Source organism: Triticum dicoccoides, chromosome 7B (assembly GCF_002162155.2).
Source record: "Triticum dicoccoides isolate Atlit2015 ecotype Zavitan chromosome 7B, WEW_v2.0, whole genome shotgun sequence".
Taxonomy (NCBI): Eukaryota; Viridiplantae; Streptophyta; class Magnoliopsida; order Poales; family Poaceae; genus Triticum; species Triticum dicoccoides.
Window position 1 is genome coordinate 717,654,124 of NC_041393.1, and position 17,899 is coordinate 717,672,022.

At 44.6% G+C, this 17,899-nt stretch overlaps 1 protein-coding gene across 1 annotated transcript; it reads right to left on the reverse strand.

Moving 5' to 3' along the window:
- Positions 1 to 12,624: 12,624 nt before the first annotated feature.
- LOC119335435 (probable calcium-binding protein CML25/26) lies at positions 12,625 to 13,190 on the reverse strand. The gene has a single exon (XM_037607568.1). The coding sequence runs from the start codon at positions 13,153 to 13,155 to the stop codon at positions 12,721 to 12,723; it is 435 nt and encodes a 144-aa protein (XP_037463465.1). The 5' UTR covers positions 13,156 to 13,190; the 3' UTR covers positions 12,625 to 12,720.
- Between the last annotated feature and the right edge of the window lie 4,709 nt (positions 13,191 to 17,899).

Sequence of the window (17,899 nt, forward strand, 5' to 3'; positions counted from 1 at the left end):
CTGCCTGGGCTCAGCGGACAGGCCACGTGGAGGCCCATCTGTCCCGGTTCTGGATTGAACCGAGACTAAAGGGTCAGGGCATTAGTACCGACCCTTTAGTCCCGGTTCATGAACCGGGACTAAAGGCCCTCACCAACCGGGACTGTAGGCCCTTTTTCTACTAGTGTGTGTGTGTGTGTGTCTATATATATATATATATATATATATGCATAACGTGTACAATGTGTAGTATCGTAAAATACCAGCAAACGAAAAAGAATTAAAATGAAAACACAAAATTAAATGAAAAAGAAATCATAAAACTAAAAAAAAAACCAAACCTTATAGTACCGGTTGGTCTTACCAACCGGTACTAAAGGGCTCCAGGCCCCTGGAGCTGGCTCGTGCCACGTGGTTTCCCTTTAGCACCGGTTCGTGCTGAACCGGTACTAAAGGGGGGGGGCCTTTAGTGCCCACACTTTAGTGCCGGTTATGGAACCGGCACTAAAGGGCCTTACGAACCGGTGCTATTGTCCAGTTCTGCACTAGTGCGGCCGCCTCCTTCTCGGACACGCCGTCGCCCAGCGTGGCCTCCATGCAGCGCCGCAGCTCGGAGGCGGACACCTTGCCGTCGCCGTCCTCGTCGAAGGCGGCGAACACCGACGGCACCACCATGATCGAGTGACTATTCATCGATCTTGCTTCCTTTTCACTAGATGATCTGCTGGCTAGCTGATTGGGAGCTGGTAATTAACTTGATTTGTATGCCTTGAAAGCAGTTGGTGATAACATGGCGCGTGTGGCGGGGTATATATATACATGAGTACGCGTGCGAATGGAAGACAGCATGTTGCCATCGATGGAGATGGTGTGTCAGCAACGACGCCTTCATTAGTTTTCGCGTCATTTTTGTGGAGCGCACAGCCGCACATGCATATGTGTTTTGTACGCGTAGGAGTCCCTTCGAAGAAGTTTAACATCGATCATGGAGGTACTAAGTAAATGCGGCGCATGCGTGGACCTCAATTCCTTGCGTCAATTCATTCGAATTCAAATGATTTGAGGATTGCTCGCCACGCATGACGCGCGGTCCTTGCGTCAATTAATTAAGCACCAAGAAATCATGTTCTATATCCAAGGTTCAAATGTTTATGACAGCACGTGGATTGATGGATATGAGGAATAATGAAGCTCCATCGGCAACGCGGCCGTCAACGGCCGACACCGCCGACGACGCCAACGCGCTGGGCGGGATGTGCACGGCATGGCAGCCATGGTAATAGTTATCTAGAGCTTAATTGATTAGTCAACAGGGGAGAAAAAAAATCATATTCTCAACTGCCTAGCAAGAAAACTACTGCTAATCAGTTACAAAGTACTCGTATGTAACCTAAAAAATGTTTTTCTTTCCTTAATAATAAAGCATGGATCGACTTCGTGGGTTCACCGTCACAATACGCTTCTTGTCGTGAATTTACGCTTTCAGTTTTTTTCACCTATATTTTTTTCTACATCCGAGGTGGTACTAAAAGGAAAAACCAAAGACAACACGTCGCTGATATTTTTCTACGTCTGCGTCACCAGTATATACAGGACACCAGAAAAAACAACAACCCGTGTAATTAACCACGCCGTCCGTCCCTGAGTTCCAATCTACAAATACCCGTCTAAACCTCCCCGGAAATCAAAAGTAAAGTCCCAGTACGACGCGATTATTTCCAATCTACAAATCCTCGCTTCTACCTGACCGCGGTCTCAGCGTACGGGCTCGTGCGAGCTTCCATCGTTCGCCCAGATGGGCCGGCCGGCGAGGGGAATACGATCCGGTTAGCTTCAATTGGGACGGCAAAGCACGGGTGGCGGCGTCGCTGCTCTCCTGGATCCCAGTCCACGTACACAGCCACCTCAGGATTCTTTGTCTCCGGCCACAAATTTCTTTCCGCCGCGATCTGCTCGTAAAAGTGGCCGTCGTCGAGACTGGACTTGAGGAATACAGAGAGCAGAGGGGGTGAAGGTCGGCTGCAATGTCGAGCTCTAGGTTGGCAATTATGGATAGATTAATTAGCAATTATGGATGTTAATCAGCTGGTGTTGATTCCTATCGTGGTTCCGGGATTCCTTCAGGATTTCCGTTTTGCAGACCAGGATGGCCATAGCGCTATACAGATGCGGCATCAAATTGTGTGTCCTGAATCCTGATGCACCTTCCAGCACATGCGTTGCGGCCTTTGTACGTACTTTACCCAGCGACATGCATGCTTTAGGTGGTGGCGTGGGGTGTGACGCGTGCATCGGCGTGCCGGCACTCGGTGCCGACGGCAAGGATAGACGTGGCTGTTGGCGTGCGTCCGGGTGATGACTCCGTGATTAGTGCTACAACCCTAACGACTTGTGTATATTTGCGTGTGTGCACTGATCCTCTATATCTCAAGTTCACAACCCAGGCATGTAGCAGAGTATTTAAACGAACCTCCTGATGTATTCTCCAGACTATTGGATGAATGATCCCTAGCTTCTGAACAAGAAAAATTTAGTGGCCACCCTCTAATTTAGGCCTTCCATATCAAGCAGCTGTCCTTTCTATCACAGACACATTCTCTTTGACACCCTCTAATTTAGTGCCCACCCCTTCTCTCAGGCGTGTGGTGCTAGAGTTGCTTGCTTGCAATACATACAAAGCCACCACCGCATGTACCCTGCATTTTAGAAATAAATCTTTCTTTTTTCTCACACCAGCTCAAAAGAGTACTGTATTTTCTTGATTTTATAGCACACTATGCTGCCGTTGACAAACAGATGAAAGAGGATGGCTTTACAGTATCTCATTACCCTGCAGGTGAAATATCGATGGTATATTAGATGTTGAGGCATGGGAATGCTGAAGCTGAAGCTACTTGATAGGGTTGTACTCCATAGTAGGCAGGTTTGCATTTTTTTGCCACGTAAACTGGCTATTGTTTGTTCATATGATTTTAATGAAAAATCCACGTCGGCACTTGCTTCTACTGGCTCAGCCAGCGCAAGGGCCGCATCGTTCACTACGACGCCGCTCGTGGCGGGCGCTGCTACGCGAGCCGCCGGAGGCGGAGCAGTCCAAGTGCCGGGTGGGGCGGGCGCTGGGCAAGGTGGGCGCGGCGCTCCGGCTGTGCGTGTTCGACATCCGTGACGAGAAGGGCGACTCGATGCTCCCGCATGACGGCCTGGAGGGCGTGCACGGTGTGTGGCTGATGGAGGGCATGTCGGCGGCCTCGCGCCCGTCGTGGCAGCGCATGCACGAGGAGTTGGTGGAGGACATCTTGGTGTGGTACTTCCTGACCGGCGTCGAACGTGCAATTCTTCGGGAGTGCGAGACATCCCATGCTCATGTATACCTATTTTTATCTTTATCTTTTCTTTACCTACTAATCTTTACCTCGTGCGGAGAGGAGGTAGGTCGTCCCTCCTTGCGGACGCACGGACGAGGGTCTCATGTTGCCGCTGTGCATCAGGTGTTCCTGATGTGCCCCCCTTGCTGCGTAGGTGAGGCCTATTTTCTGTGTCCCCTCAACCTAGATTACAACATTGTATGATATGTGGTTTTTCTTGTGGTTCATATGGATCAGGCAAGAGCTTTCCTTTTCTGTTGGGATTTGTAGCTCATTTGGACTCACGATTGTAAATCACGGTTTAGTTTTTAGAGTTTTCACTTTGTCATGTGCACACCACATGTTTGAAAAAACCGTCTACCAATATAAGCTGGCCTTAGCCCCCGTTGGCGTGCACCAGTAAATAGTTGGTCCCTGTAGTGGGGGTGTTACTCGCTTCCAAGACTGAATCTATAGGAACAATGTGCTGCATTAGTTCTGATATTTCCGCTATCGAGGTGCACGAGAAGTAGTTCTGGAAGTCTTTGGACTACGATGGAAAGCGGGTCTAGGTGTGGAGCCACCGCCATCTGATAGTACTTCAACTTACAATTTGTGTGAATCCACTATCTATTCTCATTGCTTAATTTGCATTGATTGTTCCACTCACATATAGCTAATTTTAATTTTCATACGTGTTGAAGGTTGATTTGTGCATGAAATGCTTTGTGAATCTAAGCGGTTTGGCTTTTTATCAAGGAATCTCGCGCAATCTTTGTTTTCGACAACAATTGGTGCAGGTACAGAACAGGGAGCATTTCTCCCTTTGGACATTTGTATGACGTTGTATAGCAATTAACATGTTTGGATCTGTAGTTTCCCCCAAAATGCAGTGTTTACTTTCCATTTGGAGCATAGGGTACATTTTTTACCCACTTCCCTGGTAAAAACACTATCCACCTTCAAATATACTCCCTCTGTAAAGAAATATAAGGTTTTCCGAGGGAGTATACAAGTTCTCTGATAAGGTAGTTGTGGAAAGAATATTTTTGGTTTACAATGTAAATGATTTGAGTGACCACAAATGTGACTCTTTTTTTTGTTTCTTTTCAGTTTTCAGCTCATAGATGAGAAGGCGTACTTGAGCAGTATGAGAAGACCCAATTCCATTATCTCATAAGTCAGAAGTTTCCCATTTACTGACTTTGATACTATTTTTAAAATAAACGGTCAATCTACTATCAGCACCATGATTATGTGTCAATTGTAGATTCTTAATTGCTTAGAATTATTTTATTTGTTTGATTCCTTCTGTTGATATTTATTCAACAACAAAATATTTTCAAGATTGACCCGTGTGAGGATTGAACTTGTGAATAAATGTGGCATCAAACTAAGTCAGTTGACACCTTGCTCACCTTTTTTGCTTGGAGTCTGGCTCTTGCTCCATAGTGAAGCATGGGCACAAATATATAACTAAACCGACAGGGTGATTTCATCGGTGGAAGAATTATATGATCATGTGCGTGGATCATTTCTCCCGGTGCAACGCACGGGCATTTTTCCTAGTATATTTTAATAAGGAGGTAATAGCTTTAAAAAATGAATATTGTTCTCGATGGATGGGATGTGTCATGCATAGGCACAGAGCATCTCAGCCCATACTACTTCCTCCATTCCTTTATCTAAGGTGTATTATTTTGGGCACGGTGACCAAGGCGCACAATTATAGAGGTGTTAGGACAAAAGTACCCTTGGCAAATTTGTTGGTTAGTGGCAAGTAAATCCGTGAGTCCAGGAAAGTAAAAGATACATGCAATCAAGAGAAAGATAATTTCCTTCTATTGATGCAAGAACAGATACAGGAAATCAGGAGAGAGATACTTTCCTCTTTCTGGAGGGATAAAAAGGGAATTATGAGAATTTAGAAGAAATGCACCTTACATTGTGGAATTTTATCAAAAAACAAATACACCTTATATAAAGGAACAGAGGGAGTACTACACAATTCGATGGAGGTATGTATCTGCTACTATTCAAAACCCCTTTTGTTTCTGTTATGAAAAGACAAGGTCAAGGTCAAATGATGTGTGACAGAAGTACTAACTAGTCTTCTCTTCTTTCATGATGTTACTTCCGTGTCCTTTCTGGTTCTGGCAACGATAAATATAGCAGTACTATTAAATTTCTATCGAAGGGCTGAAGGCCGATCTTTATTAGATAGAAAAGAGGGTACAACCAGACGCCATCAGGCTAGGCGATCTAGTGCCGATGGTTCACTCTAGCTTACAGAACAGACGCTCTCACCCCAGCTGGAGCAGAGAGTACTATTAAATTTCTACGTGATCATCTTATGTGAGATTCTTCTCATGTCATCAATCTCACATTGATATGAGTACGTATGCTTACATACGCGGCATTGTCCTATTCTCAGTTCTCTTTTGGACAGGAACATGCAAATCATGTGGTAGGTACGCAAGTTTTTTGTTTTTTTGCGGGTTAGTTGGTTGTTGTGAACATCTCTCTCTCTCTCTAAATGGAGTAAATTTCGGTAGGTGTTTCCATGTAAATATTCAGACTAGTAACTAGGTCTTTCAGGTTGACTAAGATACACGTTGCCGTCCAAAAGAGAACTGAGAATGATCAGCTTCGTCGGGTCAGTCGCTGATGTTCAACTCCGTGTTGCTATAAATCCACATGACATGCACGTCTAAAAGATACTGCAAATTGACGGGATCTGTATCTACTCTTTTGGGTCGGTCGCCTATGTTCAACTCCGTGTTGTTATAACAAGTTGCAGATTTTTTTCCCGCAAAAAGAAATTAAAAAAACAAGTTGCAGATTTAAAAAAAAGACAAGCTAACGCCCACACGTGTGGTGGGAGCCAAACCCGCCCACATGCCCTATAACATAGGGACTACGTCATGTCACTGCATGCATGCATGTGGAAATCTTTGGACGCCGCTAACTGCCACACGTGTGGGCGTTAAGGAATCTGCCCACACGTTCTGTGTGGTGCCTAAGAGGACCAGCCCATACGTCTGTGTGTGGGCAAAACAACTAGCGCCACACGCCTCTTTTTTCCCTCCCGGTCCCTCTTACACGCGTGCGTGTGGGCGAAATAGATAACGCCCACACACCCGGTACGTCAGGACCGCACGTCCCACGTGACACTTTACCGCGCGCCCCGCAGTTGCCATGGGTCGGACCCTCGTCCATGTTCGTTCAAGTGCAGTTGCCATGTCGCTGAACTACGGTTGCCATGTCGAAAAACTACAGTTGCCATGTTTGCTCAATTGCAGTTGCCATCTCAGGTCAAAGTTCCAGATTGCCATTTTTTGGACAACTACAGCTGTTGCCATGTGTGGTCTGGTATACTGCAGTTGCCATGTGTGGTCTGGTATACTGCAGTTGCCATGATTTCAAAACTTTAGGAGTTGCCACCTACTAACACTAGGCAGTTGCCATGTAGCGCTACAAAAAAGGCATGGCAAAAAACATGTTCGGGTAAAAAGAGAGAGTTGCCATGTGCTCACAAGCACGCTAGGGCAGTTGCCATTTAAAAAAGAAAGAGTTGCCATCTGCTTACGTGCACGCTAGGGCAGTTTGTCATGTACCATGCCAAACATATGGCAACTTACATGTTCGGGTAAAAAAGAGAGTTGCCATCTGCTTGCAATCACACTAGGGCAGTTGCCATGTACACTGCAAAACGCATGGCAACTAGCAGCTTGGGTGTGGGAGAGAAGGCGAACGTGTGGGCGAGATGGCAAACTGCCCACACACCAGCCCTTGTGCGTGACTGAAACTGGTGTGTGGGCGAACTGCTAAACGCCCACACACCGGCACCTTCGTGTGGTAAAATGGATGTGTGGGCGACCTCTCTCACACAGCACACACGCGAGTTGTCCTACGTGGCATACAAAATCAGCTAATTCGTGCCAAGATTCGTGCAGAAGTTACTGGACGGTGATGGAGGCGTGTGGGTGAGTTGGCTAACGCCCACACGTGTGGGCGTTAACATTTCTGAAATCTTTTTGGATTTTCAGTTTTTAAAATGTTTTATCTCTTAAATGAAAATTCCGATTGAAGATCCGTTTTCACCAATAAATCCCTCGCGACGAGATCTTCGAAACTAGATCTCATATCAATATATTTCGATGATTTTTTTTGTTAAAAGTGGCCATGTATATTGCACATGAATTGCCATGATGTTTACACTAAAGTTACCATGTTATGTTTCAGCTATTTTCTTCTATATTAAAAAGTAAATTTTGACATATTATAAAACGGAGAATTAAGAAACTAGAATTGCCATGCACCATAAACTAAAATTGCCATGATACATGCACTTAAAATTGCCATGGTTCATGCAAAAAAATATTTTCATGGTCAAAATAGTGGAATTGCCATCATCAAAAACTAAAATTGCCATGATCTACAAACTAAAATTGCCACATGGCAATTTTAATTTAAGCACCATGGCAACTACAGTGTAAACATCATGGCAACTTTTGGGAAAAAAAATTATCAAAACATATCAACATGGGGTCTAGTTTTGAAGATCTCGGCGAGACAGATTTAATGGTGAAAACGGATTTTTAATTCGCTTTTTTAATTAGGAGATAAAATATTTTTAAGCCAAAAACCAAAAAAATATCTGCTGATGTCATATGTTTATACGTGGCAAAATGAGTGGTGATGGAGGCGTGTGGGCGATGTGCAAACGCCCACACGTGTGGGCGTTAGTTTTTCCGGAAAAAAAACGACCGGGCACATATAAGATGTGATCTACATATATTTCTCCTATCCTATATAACAAGGAGCTATATATAGTCATTATATTAAAAAAAGGAGCTACATATGAGAGCGGCATTACTGCTTATGGCGGCATCTAGACACTTTATCCTGTTCGTTGGTTCACGACTTGGGATGCGCGCTAATGGGCCCATGTCAGACAATACAGACCAAGTAAAATTTTATCGGCCGGCTGAATACGGTCATGAACAGTTGTGTACGCCAGCTCACGGGCACGTGGAAACTTGCGGTTACGTCGACGAGCCGGTTCGTGGCTCAGGTCCGTTAGAAAAATCTTGTTCCCCGAGCAAACACGTAAGGCCGCCGTCTGATGCAAAAAGGCGTCGTCGTCGCTGCAGTAAATGATGTCCGCGTAGGACAGGTGTGGGGCAGCTGGTGACATCGCGGTGTCCCTTCTTTGCAAAAATGAGCAATTCCCCCCACCCCGCCGCTCCCCCCTTCTCCCCAACCCTACGAAGCGAAGACGGCGGGAGGTGAAGGACTGGCGGCGGAAGGAAGTGCAGCGATGTGCGTGGAAGAAGTGTAGAACGGGCTTGAATTTCTGCTAGATCCAGTCGACAGGTACGATGTTTAACTCATCACTCTATCCTTCGGTATTCAGGGATGCCCCAGCAACAGGAAGAGGCTGAATGCTTCTCATTTTTTTCCCTGATGCCGTAGATTTCCTTTGACTGAAATCACCGTCGACGTTGAGCGGACAGATCCACTGGTGCTGATGGACGTCCGACGGTCGGCGCCGGCAACTGGCGACTCATCTTGCGCGATTGTAGTTGGTCACATCGGCGCTTCATCTCATCCTAACAGGTCCCTGGGCAAGAGGCCGCTGTCACAAGCAAAATCTGCTGAATCCACTGAAAGTTAACCCCGAGGCACCGGGGTGGACCAGGAGGTAAATATCTGATTCATTGATCTTTTTTAAAGCGCACAATTTGGTAGAGGTGTGCAAATTACAGTAAAACAAATTGTGAGAGCTAGTGTCATGAAAACAAAACAAAGCTAGATTTATAATCACAGTAGTCATATCCCCCTGAGATTAAACCTTAAGATTGGCGAACTGAAAAGTGAGGGTCCCTCAAATTTCAGGCTTCGAGTTGGGCGCGCTCCCCCTGATAGAGTGCCATGTGCTGGGAGGGTAACTCCTTTGGAAGAAACCATACGGAGATATGCTGACAAACCTTCAGAAATTGTAGTAAGGCCAGAGATTGGGATGAGTTTTGATTCCCTTGGAGAAGCATACGATTTTTATAATCTATATTCATGGGAGCTTGGATTTGGTATACGATACGGCAAGAGTCGTTTGAATGTTGAGAGGACTAAATGTATGCAAGAATTTTTTTGTGGATGCTCGGTTAGCACCTTCAAAATCACAAAAAAAATATTTTGGGGATAGTCATAGCCCCTGTATTTTCATATGTTAATCTCTGACTACTGGAAAATTGTTTGCAGGGGAAAACAGAGCAGCAGAATAGCAGGTCTTGCCGTTGCGAATGCCCTGTGATGGTCAGAGTACTAAGAGCTACTGACAGTGGATGGTACATTGCTGAGCACCAGTCGAGTCACAATCATTCCTTGTCGCTTATGTGCGGAGAAAAAGTGCACTGACCATCCCACAAACACATAGATGTGTACACAAAAGATTTGGTGAAACAGCTCGGGGCAAAGGACTAGTTAGTACTTCTGTCACACCGACGCATAGTCAACCGATGGGATGTCATGCATAGGCGCATAGCACGTCAGGCCCTACTACACAATCCGATGCTATTCAAAAACCCCTTTGTCTATCCCTATGTTATGGAAAGACAAGGCTAAGCCGTCAAGGTCAAATGATGTGTGACAGAAGTACTAACTAGTCTTCTCTTCTTTCATGGTGTTACTTCCGTGTCCTTTCTGGTTCTGGCAAAGAGAAACATACTATAGTAATCTTATGTGAGATTCTCAAATCATCGATCTCACATGGACATTAAATACATATACTTACATACACGGCACTGTCCTATTCTCAGTTCTCTTTTGGATGGGAACGTGCATATCATGTGGATTTAACATCATGGTTTCATACCCACTTGATAAGGTAGGTACGTAGGTAGTGGGAGCGGATTTGGTGCACGCAAGTGCAGGGCATCGAGTTTCTTGCGTGTGCTTTTTTTTCGCTTTTGATTTTTAAAATTTTCATCTTTTGAATAAAAAGTTTAAATTAAGTTATGTTTTCATACTCGTGTTTCTCGTGACAAGAGCTTTCAAATAGATTCATTTTAAATATGCATTGACGAATTTTGAAAATAAACATTAAGTTTCAACTCATGAAACTTAGTATGAGTGACCGACAAAATCACGATTTTTGTGCCTACGACAAAAAAATGCCTTAAAATTCTATCTATGAAACTTGGTATGAATAAGAAAGAAAATCGTAAGTTTGAGATGAAAAATCAAAAGTTTCGATGACTGAAGCTTAAAACTTATTGTGCCCCTACTGTGCTCTCGTGCGGGATCCAACTAATTCCCGGATCGCGAGGCAATCGAGCGGCCGGACAGGACTTGGCAAGTGCGTTCCCCTGTGAATTTTCGTACGTAAGTAGATTGTTGACAACATCTTTATAACCAGCTCTTCACATGAGTCTATTGGTTGTACTAGTCAGGATCTTAAGTGATGATGATTTTTCCTCCCAAGAAAAATTTGATGATGATTTCGTAACCAATGCTTTTTAGCTGTTTGCCAAAGTTAATGCAATCTGCGTGCTCCGGATTTAAAATAAATAAATCAAAGTGAGCATATTCTTATGTACAAATTATATTTGATACGCTATGCGTCGGTAGGGTGATGATACGACCGTACGACCGGATCCACCGCCTCCACATCCATTGGACGATGCACACAATAGTCGTCTGGTACCTACCGTGTCAGCAAGTTGCGTCCCAACAGGTTTGCAACATGGCTCATGTTGTGCTTGGGTGTTTGCAACACGAGCCGTGTAGCGCTCTGACCTTGCGACCTGCGACTGCTTCCAACATTGCGACACGAGCATTGTTGCACTCAACATGTCTGCAACATGTGCCATGTTGCACATCTAGCCGCCGCTCTCCCTGGTTGACCTGTCCGCAACAGACCCCATTTGCGAAGCCATGTTGCAAGAACTATGGAACATGAACTGTTTTGCAAAGACATTTGCGTAGTGGGGCAGTGTGCCGAGCAATTACAATAGGGGGACCACTCTGTCGCGAAGGGAAGTTTCCTGCTGAGAGTGGGAATACATAAGACAACTTCATTGCAATTAGCAATCATGCCACGAACTTGTGCATACGGTTTTGACATCCAATCGCTCCATAAAACTCCCGTCGTCGCTCCCATCCCTGCAATCGTCGGCACCCGCATTGCCGCAATCGCCAACGCCCGCAACGCCAACCCTCACCAGCCGGCGACACAACACCTCTTTGCCTCGTTCTTCCCAGGCGACAGCCCACCGACGCCTCTCACCCCTACGCTCGTCGGCAATCCCACACGGTCCTCGGTGCCCCACAACCGTCTTCCTCACACCTCCCTGTTCCCTTGAAGGTTTTAAAGATGATGAATGTCGCCTGGGGGGAGGGGGGTGAATAGGAAGCTACCAAATTAAATTCTTTTCTTATTTAATTTTAGAGTCAAGTGCGGAAATATAAGTTATCTACAAATGCAATTAAGTGATACAACCCTATATGCTGCATGACAACAAGCTAGTAAGCTACACAAGGTGACACACAAGCAAGTAGAAACAAGTAAAGCTAGGGTAAAGAGAGAACCAAAAGCGGTACAGAAGATGATGTAATATGAAGTTCACACACTTGATGGGTGTGCCAATCTCCGTTGGAGACGGGGGGAGGGGGGGCAATGAATGTCTCACCTTCTTCTCCAAGAACCACAAGCAACGAATGCTTTGGCTCCCTTGTACTAGGGGTAGCTGTTGGGCCGAGCTGAAAACCCTCTTAGGGCGAATTGAGAGTAGCTCAGATGATTTGTTTCTTTCTGGTGGAATCAACCCATCAAGATTCAAGTCCTAGACTTAGCATTGGTGCATCGATCTTTCTTGGTGGCCAAATGGATCAGTAATATAAGCCTAATTGGCTTGGTTGCAAGCGGTTATAATTTAGGTTCGAGGCCGCTTGGGTTTAATTATCTGGGAATTCTTTTAGCTGAAAAGGGCGCACAACCCGCGAGGACAGGCCGACTTGCCTTCCCCACAGTATCTGACAATTCTTTTCAGCTTAATATATGGAATGCAAATTTGCCTCCGGCTCCAAACCTCCTCAAGTCCTCACTCGCCACAATAAGATGCTCAAGTGTTGCATTAGATTGCAAATATAACCATCCTTTCATTTGGACAACTGAAACCGATTAACCCACATTTGAACTAAAGCAGCAACTTCCCTATAGCATACTAGTGATCGTGCGAGCAAAGCAATGCATAACATACTAGCAGCCGTGCGAGCAAAACAATGAATGAATGAACACGAGTACATGACTGTATATACATATGTGATCGATCAACGAATTAAGTTAACATTGTATGTGATCTAGAAGAATGCCAAGAAGAGATCAAGTCGATGATCAGGCCATCATCATGACCCGGAACTCGTCGAAAGAGAGTTTGCCGTCGCCGTCAAGGTCGAACCTGCAGATCATTGCCCTGCACTCCTCCACGCCCAGCTCGTGCGACCCCAGCCTGCTCAGCGTCCGCCTCAGGCTCGCCGGCGTAATCGTGTCTTCCACGGACGACGCGTACATCCCGAACGCCTCCCTCAGGCACCTTCGCTTGACGTCGGCATCGTCCTCTTCATGGGTGCCGGTGGCGGCCAGTCTCGAGAACTCTTCTTGGTTTAGCAGTCCGTCGCCGTCTGCGTCCACCGCAGCGAGGATCACCGCTGCCTCCTCCTCGGGCACGTCCTCGCCCAGCGTCTCCTCCATGCAGCGCCGTAGCTCGGACACGGAAACCTTGCCGTCGCCATCCTTGTCGAACGCGGAGAACACCGACGGCACCGCCATGATCGACTGACTATTTATCGATGGGAACTGGGAGCCTGATTTGTATGTGTATGCCTTGAAAGCAGTTGATGATAATATGGCGCGTGTGGCCGGGTATATATACGCGTGCCAACGGAAGACAACATGTTGGCGTCGATGGAGGTGATGTGTCAGCAACGACGCCCTAGTTTCCGCGTCATTTTTGTGAAATTACTAGTATATATCTCGATCCTCCGTGCTTTGTACGCGTACAAGTCCCTTTGAAGAAGTTCATCGTTGAATATGGCACATGCGTGGACTTCAATTCCTTGCGTCAATTAATTATAAGCACCACGAAATGTTAGTGACGGCACATGGATTGATGGATATGAGATGGCGAATAATGAAGCTCGATCGGCAACGCGGACGTCAACGGCCGGCCGACCAGCACCTCCGCGACGTGAAACAGCAATCGACGACGCCAACGCGCTGGGTGAGATGTGCACGGCATGGCAGCCACATGGTGTAGTTATCTAGAGCTTAATTGATTAATTAGCTGGGAAGAGAGAAAGATAATAATCAGATTTTCAACTGCCTCCAAAAAAACTAACGCTCTTCAAACCCGCTTTGTTCCCCTCTCTCTCTCTCTCTCTCTCTCTCTCTCTATGTTTTGGAAAGACAAGGTCAATCCATTTCAAAAAAAAAGATAAGGCAATGTAAAATGATGTGTGACGGAAGTACTAACTAGTACTAACTGGTATTAGCATTATCTTTGTTCATGGTGTTACTTCCGTGTCCTTTCTGGTTCTGGTGAAGAGAAATATACTATAGTAATCTTATGTGAGATTTTCATATCATCGGTCTCACATGGACATAAGTGCCTATAAAAATACGCGGCATTGTTCTATTCTCAGTTCGCTTTTGGACGGGAAGGTGCATATCATGTGGATTTTTATATCATCATTGTTTCATATTCACTTGATGAGGTAGTAGGCACGTTAAGTTGGTTGTTGTGAACATCGATGCTGTACTAGTAGTCCCTAAATAGTACTCCGTGTTCAACTCCGTGTTGCTCTCTAACTCTGTGTTCTACCTATGTTCAACTCCATGTTGCTGTCTAAGTCCACACGATATACGCGTCCAAAAGATGCTGCAAATTGACGAGATCTTTATCTACTCATTTGGGCCTGATGCTCTGCCATCTCCGCCGCTTGGGTGACCGCGTACTCCGCCATGGCGTCCTCCATGTCGAAGCCCGCAGCCAGTGCCAGCTCCTCCTCCGGCTGCTCCGCCTCGTCCTCCTCCGCATCCGTCACCTCCATTAGAACCGGCTGCTCCTCCTCCTCCTCCTCTAGCTCCGGTGAGTCCGGAGGCAGGCCAGCTGCGATGCGGGTGGCGTGCCTCACCCGGATCTCTTCCTTGATTTCGAAGCGGTGCTCCAACATTAGCATAGCGTAGGCGGTCTTCTTTTGTCGGGCCATGCCGGATGGCGAGGGAAGAGGAAGGTGGAAACGGAGAGAGATTTGCTTGGGCTGGCGACACAGAGAGGGAGGAAGAGGTTGTGGCTAGGGTTGGGGAAGCCGGGCGGCTTAAATAGTCAGACTTTGGCCTCGGACAACGAGCCGGAGCGGCACCACGCGGTATTCACACCCCCATCGGAGGAGACGCCCGTCAGATTGTTGGGTTTCCAGGCTATTCCGTGTGGGACCTGCCTGTCAAACCGACGTGGTAGACACACCCGGTCGCATCCGGGCCTCCGCACATCTGCCCTACATTTGGGCTGGATATAAGGGTTGCCGGTCAGCCTGCGCGTTTAAGGACCGTTTAAGGCACACGTCTAGGTCCGTTTTTCTTACCGGCCACTGGCCGAGGCGTCCCCCGGTCGTATGAGGAGGGTTTAGGGTGCCCGACTGTAATTGCTCTTACATCCCTATCCATAGGATCGCCTAAAGTACCATAAGGAAGCCAAAACAACCGACCTAGGCCCCGTATATAAGGGCATCCGGCGCCAGGAGGAAGGCCAGTAGATCTACCAAAGCAAAAGTCCAGATATCTCAGCTAGATCGATTTGTGACATTTTGTCTAGATCGCACATATAGAACTCCTCGACACTCTCTCAGCAGGCAAGCTTTATGTAAGACGAAAATCCATCTCTACGCTCGAGGTCATCTGCACTCACGCTGATAAAAAAAATCAAAACAAATACTAAAAATTTCAAAAAAGTCAGAACAAATTATGCGTTAGACAATGTGATTCGTGAGGTTCGCTCCAATTTTCAAATCATTTGGACATCTGAGGAGCTCGCAGCAAAAAAGACAAATTGGGGGTCTGTAAAAAAAGTTTACTGTTCATATACTGTTTTGGCCTAATTTGTCTTTTTTGCTGAGAGCTAGTCACATGTCCAAATGACTTGAAATTTGGTGCGGGCCTCACGCATCAAATTGTCTACAGCACAAAAAATTGTCATGATATTATCGATCGAGTTCAACATGATTGTCATGATATTATAAGCGTTCATATATAACACCACAAAAGCAAATCACTTAAGTTCAGAACGAAGAACACGGACATGAAAGGACAAGTACTAATTAAGAGCAGCATGAAGAACTAGCTAAATCACTCCTGGTAGCTACTCTCTCTCTGATAAAATAGCATAGAACATGTATAGCTCTCCCGATTGATCATACTGGAGCATGCCGATGAACCTGTCTCCTAATCGTGGGCTGCGCTTCTCATTGCTGCCCCCTAGTACTTCTCTGCGATCATTAACAATTTTCCTCCAATCTTTCACTATTAAGCATCCATTGCTTTTAGAAATCTTGAATGCATTCATGTGCAATGCAGGATATCTTGGCCGTAAGCTAACAATTGACATCTGACATTTAGTCTCGATCCCCTGAGGCACAACTCTCATCGGGAGTCCCTGTTGAAGAACATCGTATAGTACTTAATTAATATACTTAGCAATGAAAAGTTTAGCAAAAAAAATATGTATGCAAAATATGCACTGAGGACAAATAGTAAATATCTTACCATCATTCCTAAATAGATGTGACTGTAGTTCAATACCATCACTATTGGTCGCACGTTTTGAGTACTAACATTTCTAAGTGCAGGAAGAAAATTTGTCTTCACCGTATGAAGATCCTCAAGCCATGAAACATAATGACTTATCTCCTCGCAGTTTAGTTCAGCGCCGGGACAGTAGTAGGTCCTGTCTACCAAGCGCCGGACATGTTTGGTTGAATGGAGATAAGCTGTCAATAGAAATTAGTTGTCAGTTATTTTTGAATAAGCAATATCAAAGACAAAAATATAGTTGAGAAGAACTCACATAATGGTAGAACTGGAGGCGTCTGCACATCAACCCATATGTCTCTATTACCTTCAATATCATCTTCCGGACGAATATCAAAGGTGATAACCATACCAGGCTCAAATGCATAAGCCTTGCATAGTGCTTGCCAAGTTTTGCATTCAAAATAGGTGTACGTGTGTGCATTGTATACTTTGACGTTGAAAGTATAACCATAATGCTCAGTTTTCAGGTAAGCTCTCTTTACATCCATAGTTTCCATATCTTTAAAACTTATCTTATCCAAGACAAAAATTCTTGCATGGCAGAGGATGCGCTAGTAGAATAGTGAAAATTAAAAATTATAAGTCAGGCAAATGAAGCATATATAAGTCAGGCAAATGAAGCATATATACGAAAACAGACTTGTCGTTGTGACTTACTGTATCGAATTCGAAAGTCTCATCCAGCTTGATGCTGAATAGCCTACCATCAATAAGGAAATTTCTATCGCATTGGCCGCGCTGGTCTTCACAGTATTCGCACATAATGAAATTTTTTCCGTCGTCAGGCGACATTTCCTATGTTCATATTAGGCAAAACATTAAACACTTACTAATTCAATTAATTCAACTACTTCTATTAATTCAACTAACCATTTACTAAAAATAAACTAGTTATATTAATTCAATTAGTTCAACTAAGCATTTACTAAAAATAAACTAGTTCTATATATTAATTCAACTAGTTCAACTAAACATTTACTAAAAATAAACTAGTTATATTAATTCAACTAGTTCAAAGTAAGCATTTACTAAAAATAAACTAGTTCTATATATTAATTCAACTAGTTCAATTAAACATTTACTTAAAATAAACTAGTTATATTAATTCAACTAGTTCAAAATAAGCATTTACTAAAAATAAACTAGTTCTATATATTAATTCAACTAGTTCAACTAAGCATTTACTAAAAATAAACTAGTTATTATATTAATTCAACTAAACATTTACTAAAAATAAACTAGTTATATATATTAATTCAACTAGTTCAACTAAGCAATTACTAAAAATAAACTAGTTATATTAATTCAATTAGTTCAACTAATTAAGCATTTACTAAAAATAAACTAGTTCGTTCTATATATTAATTCAACTAGTTCAACTAAACATTAACATATTTCTAATTCATCGATGATAACATTTCTAACATTCTGAAAATAAACTAGATAGTTATAATTCATCTAAACATTATAGAAAAAAGAAAATAAGTAAAAATATGTGTGTGTGTGTAGTACGTGTGTGTGTACGTACATGTGTAGTGTACGTGTAGTGTGTGTGTGTGTGTGTGTGTTTGTGTGTGTCTGTGTGTGTGTGTACTGTGTGTGTATGTGTTTGTGTGTGTGTGTGTGTATGCGTGTGTGTGTATGGAGTGGGCCGGGCGCGTACGGGTGGCGGGGGCAGCGACGACGGGCGGCGGGGGCCGGGGAC

What these genes read in the sequence shown, in the direction of transcription:
- LOC119335435 (XM_037607568.1), bottom strand. Translation starts at nt 13,155, where the DNA reads ATGGCGGTGCCGTCGGTGTTCTCCGCGTTCGACAAGGATGGCGACGGC.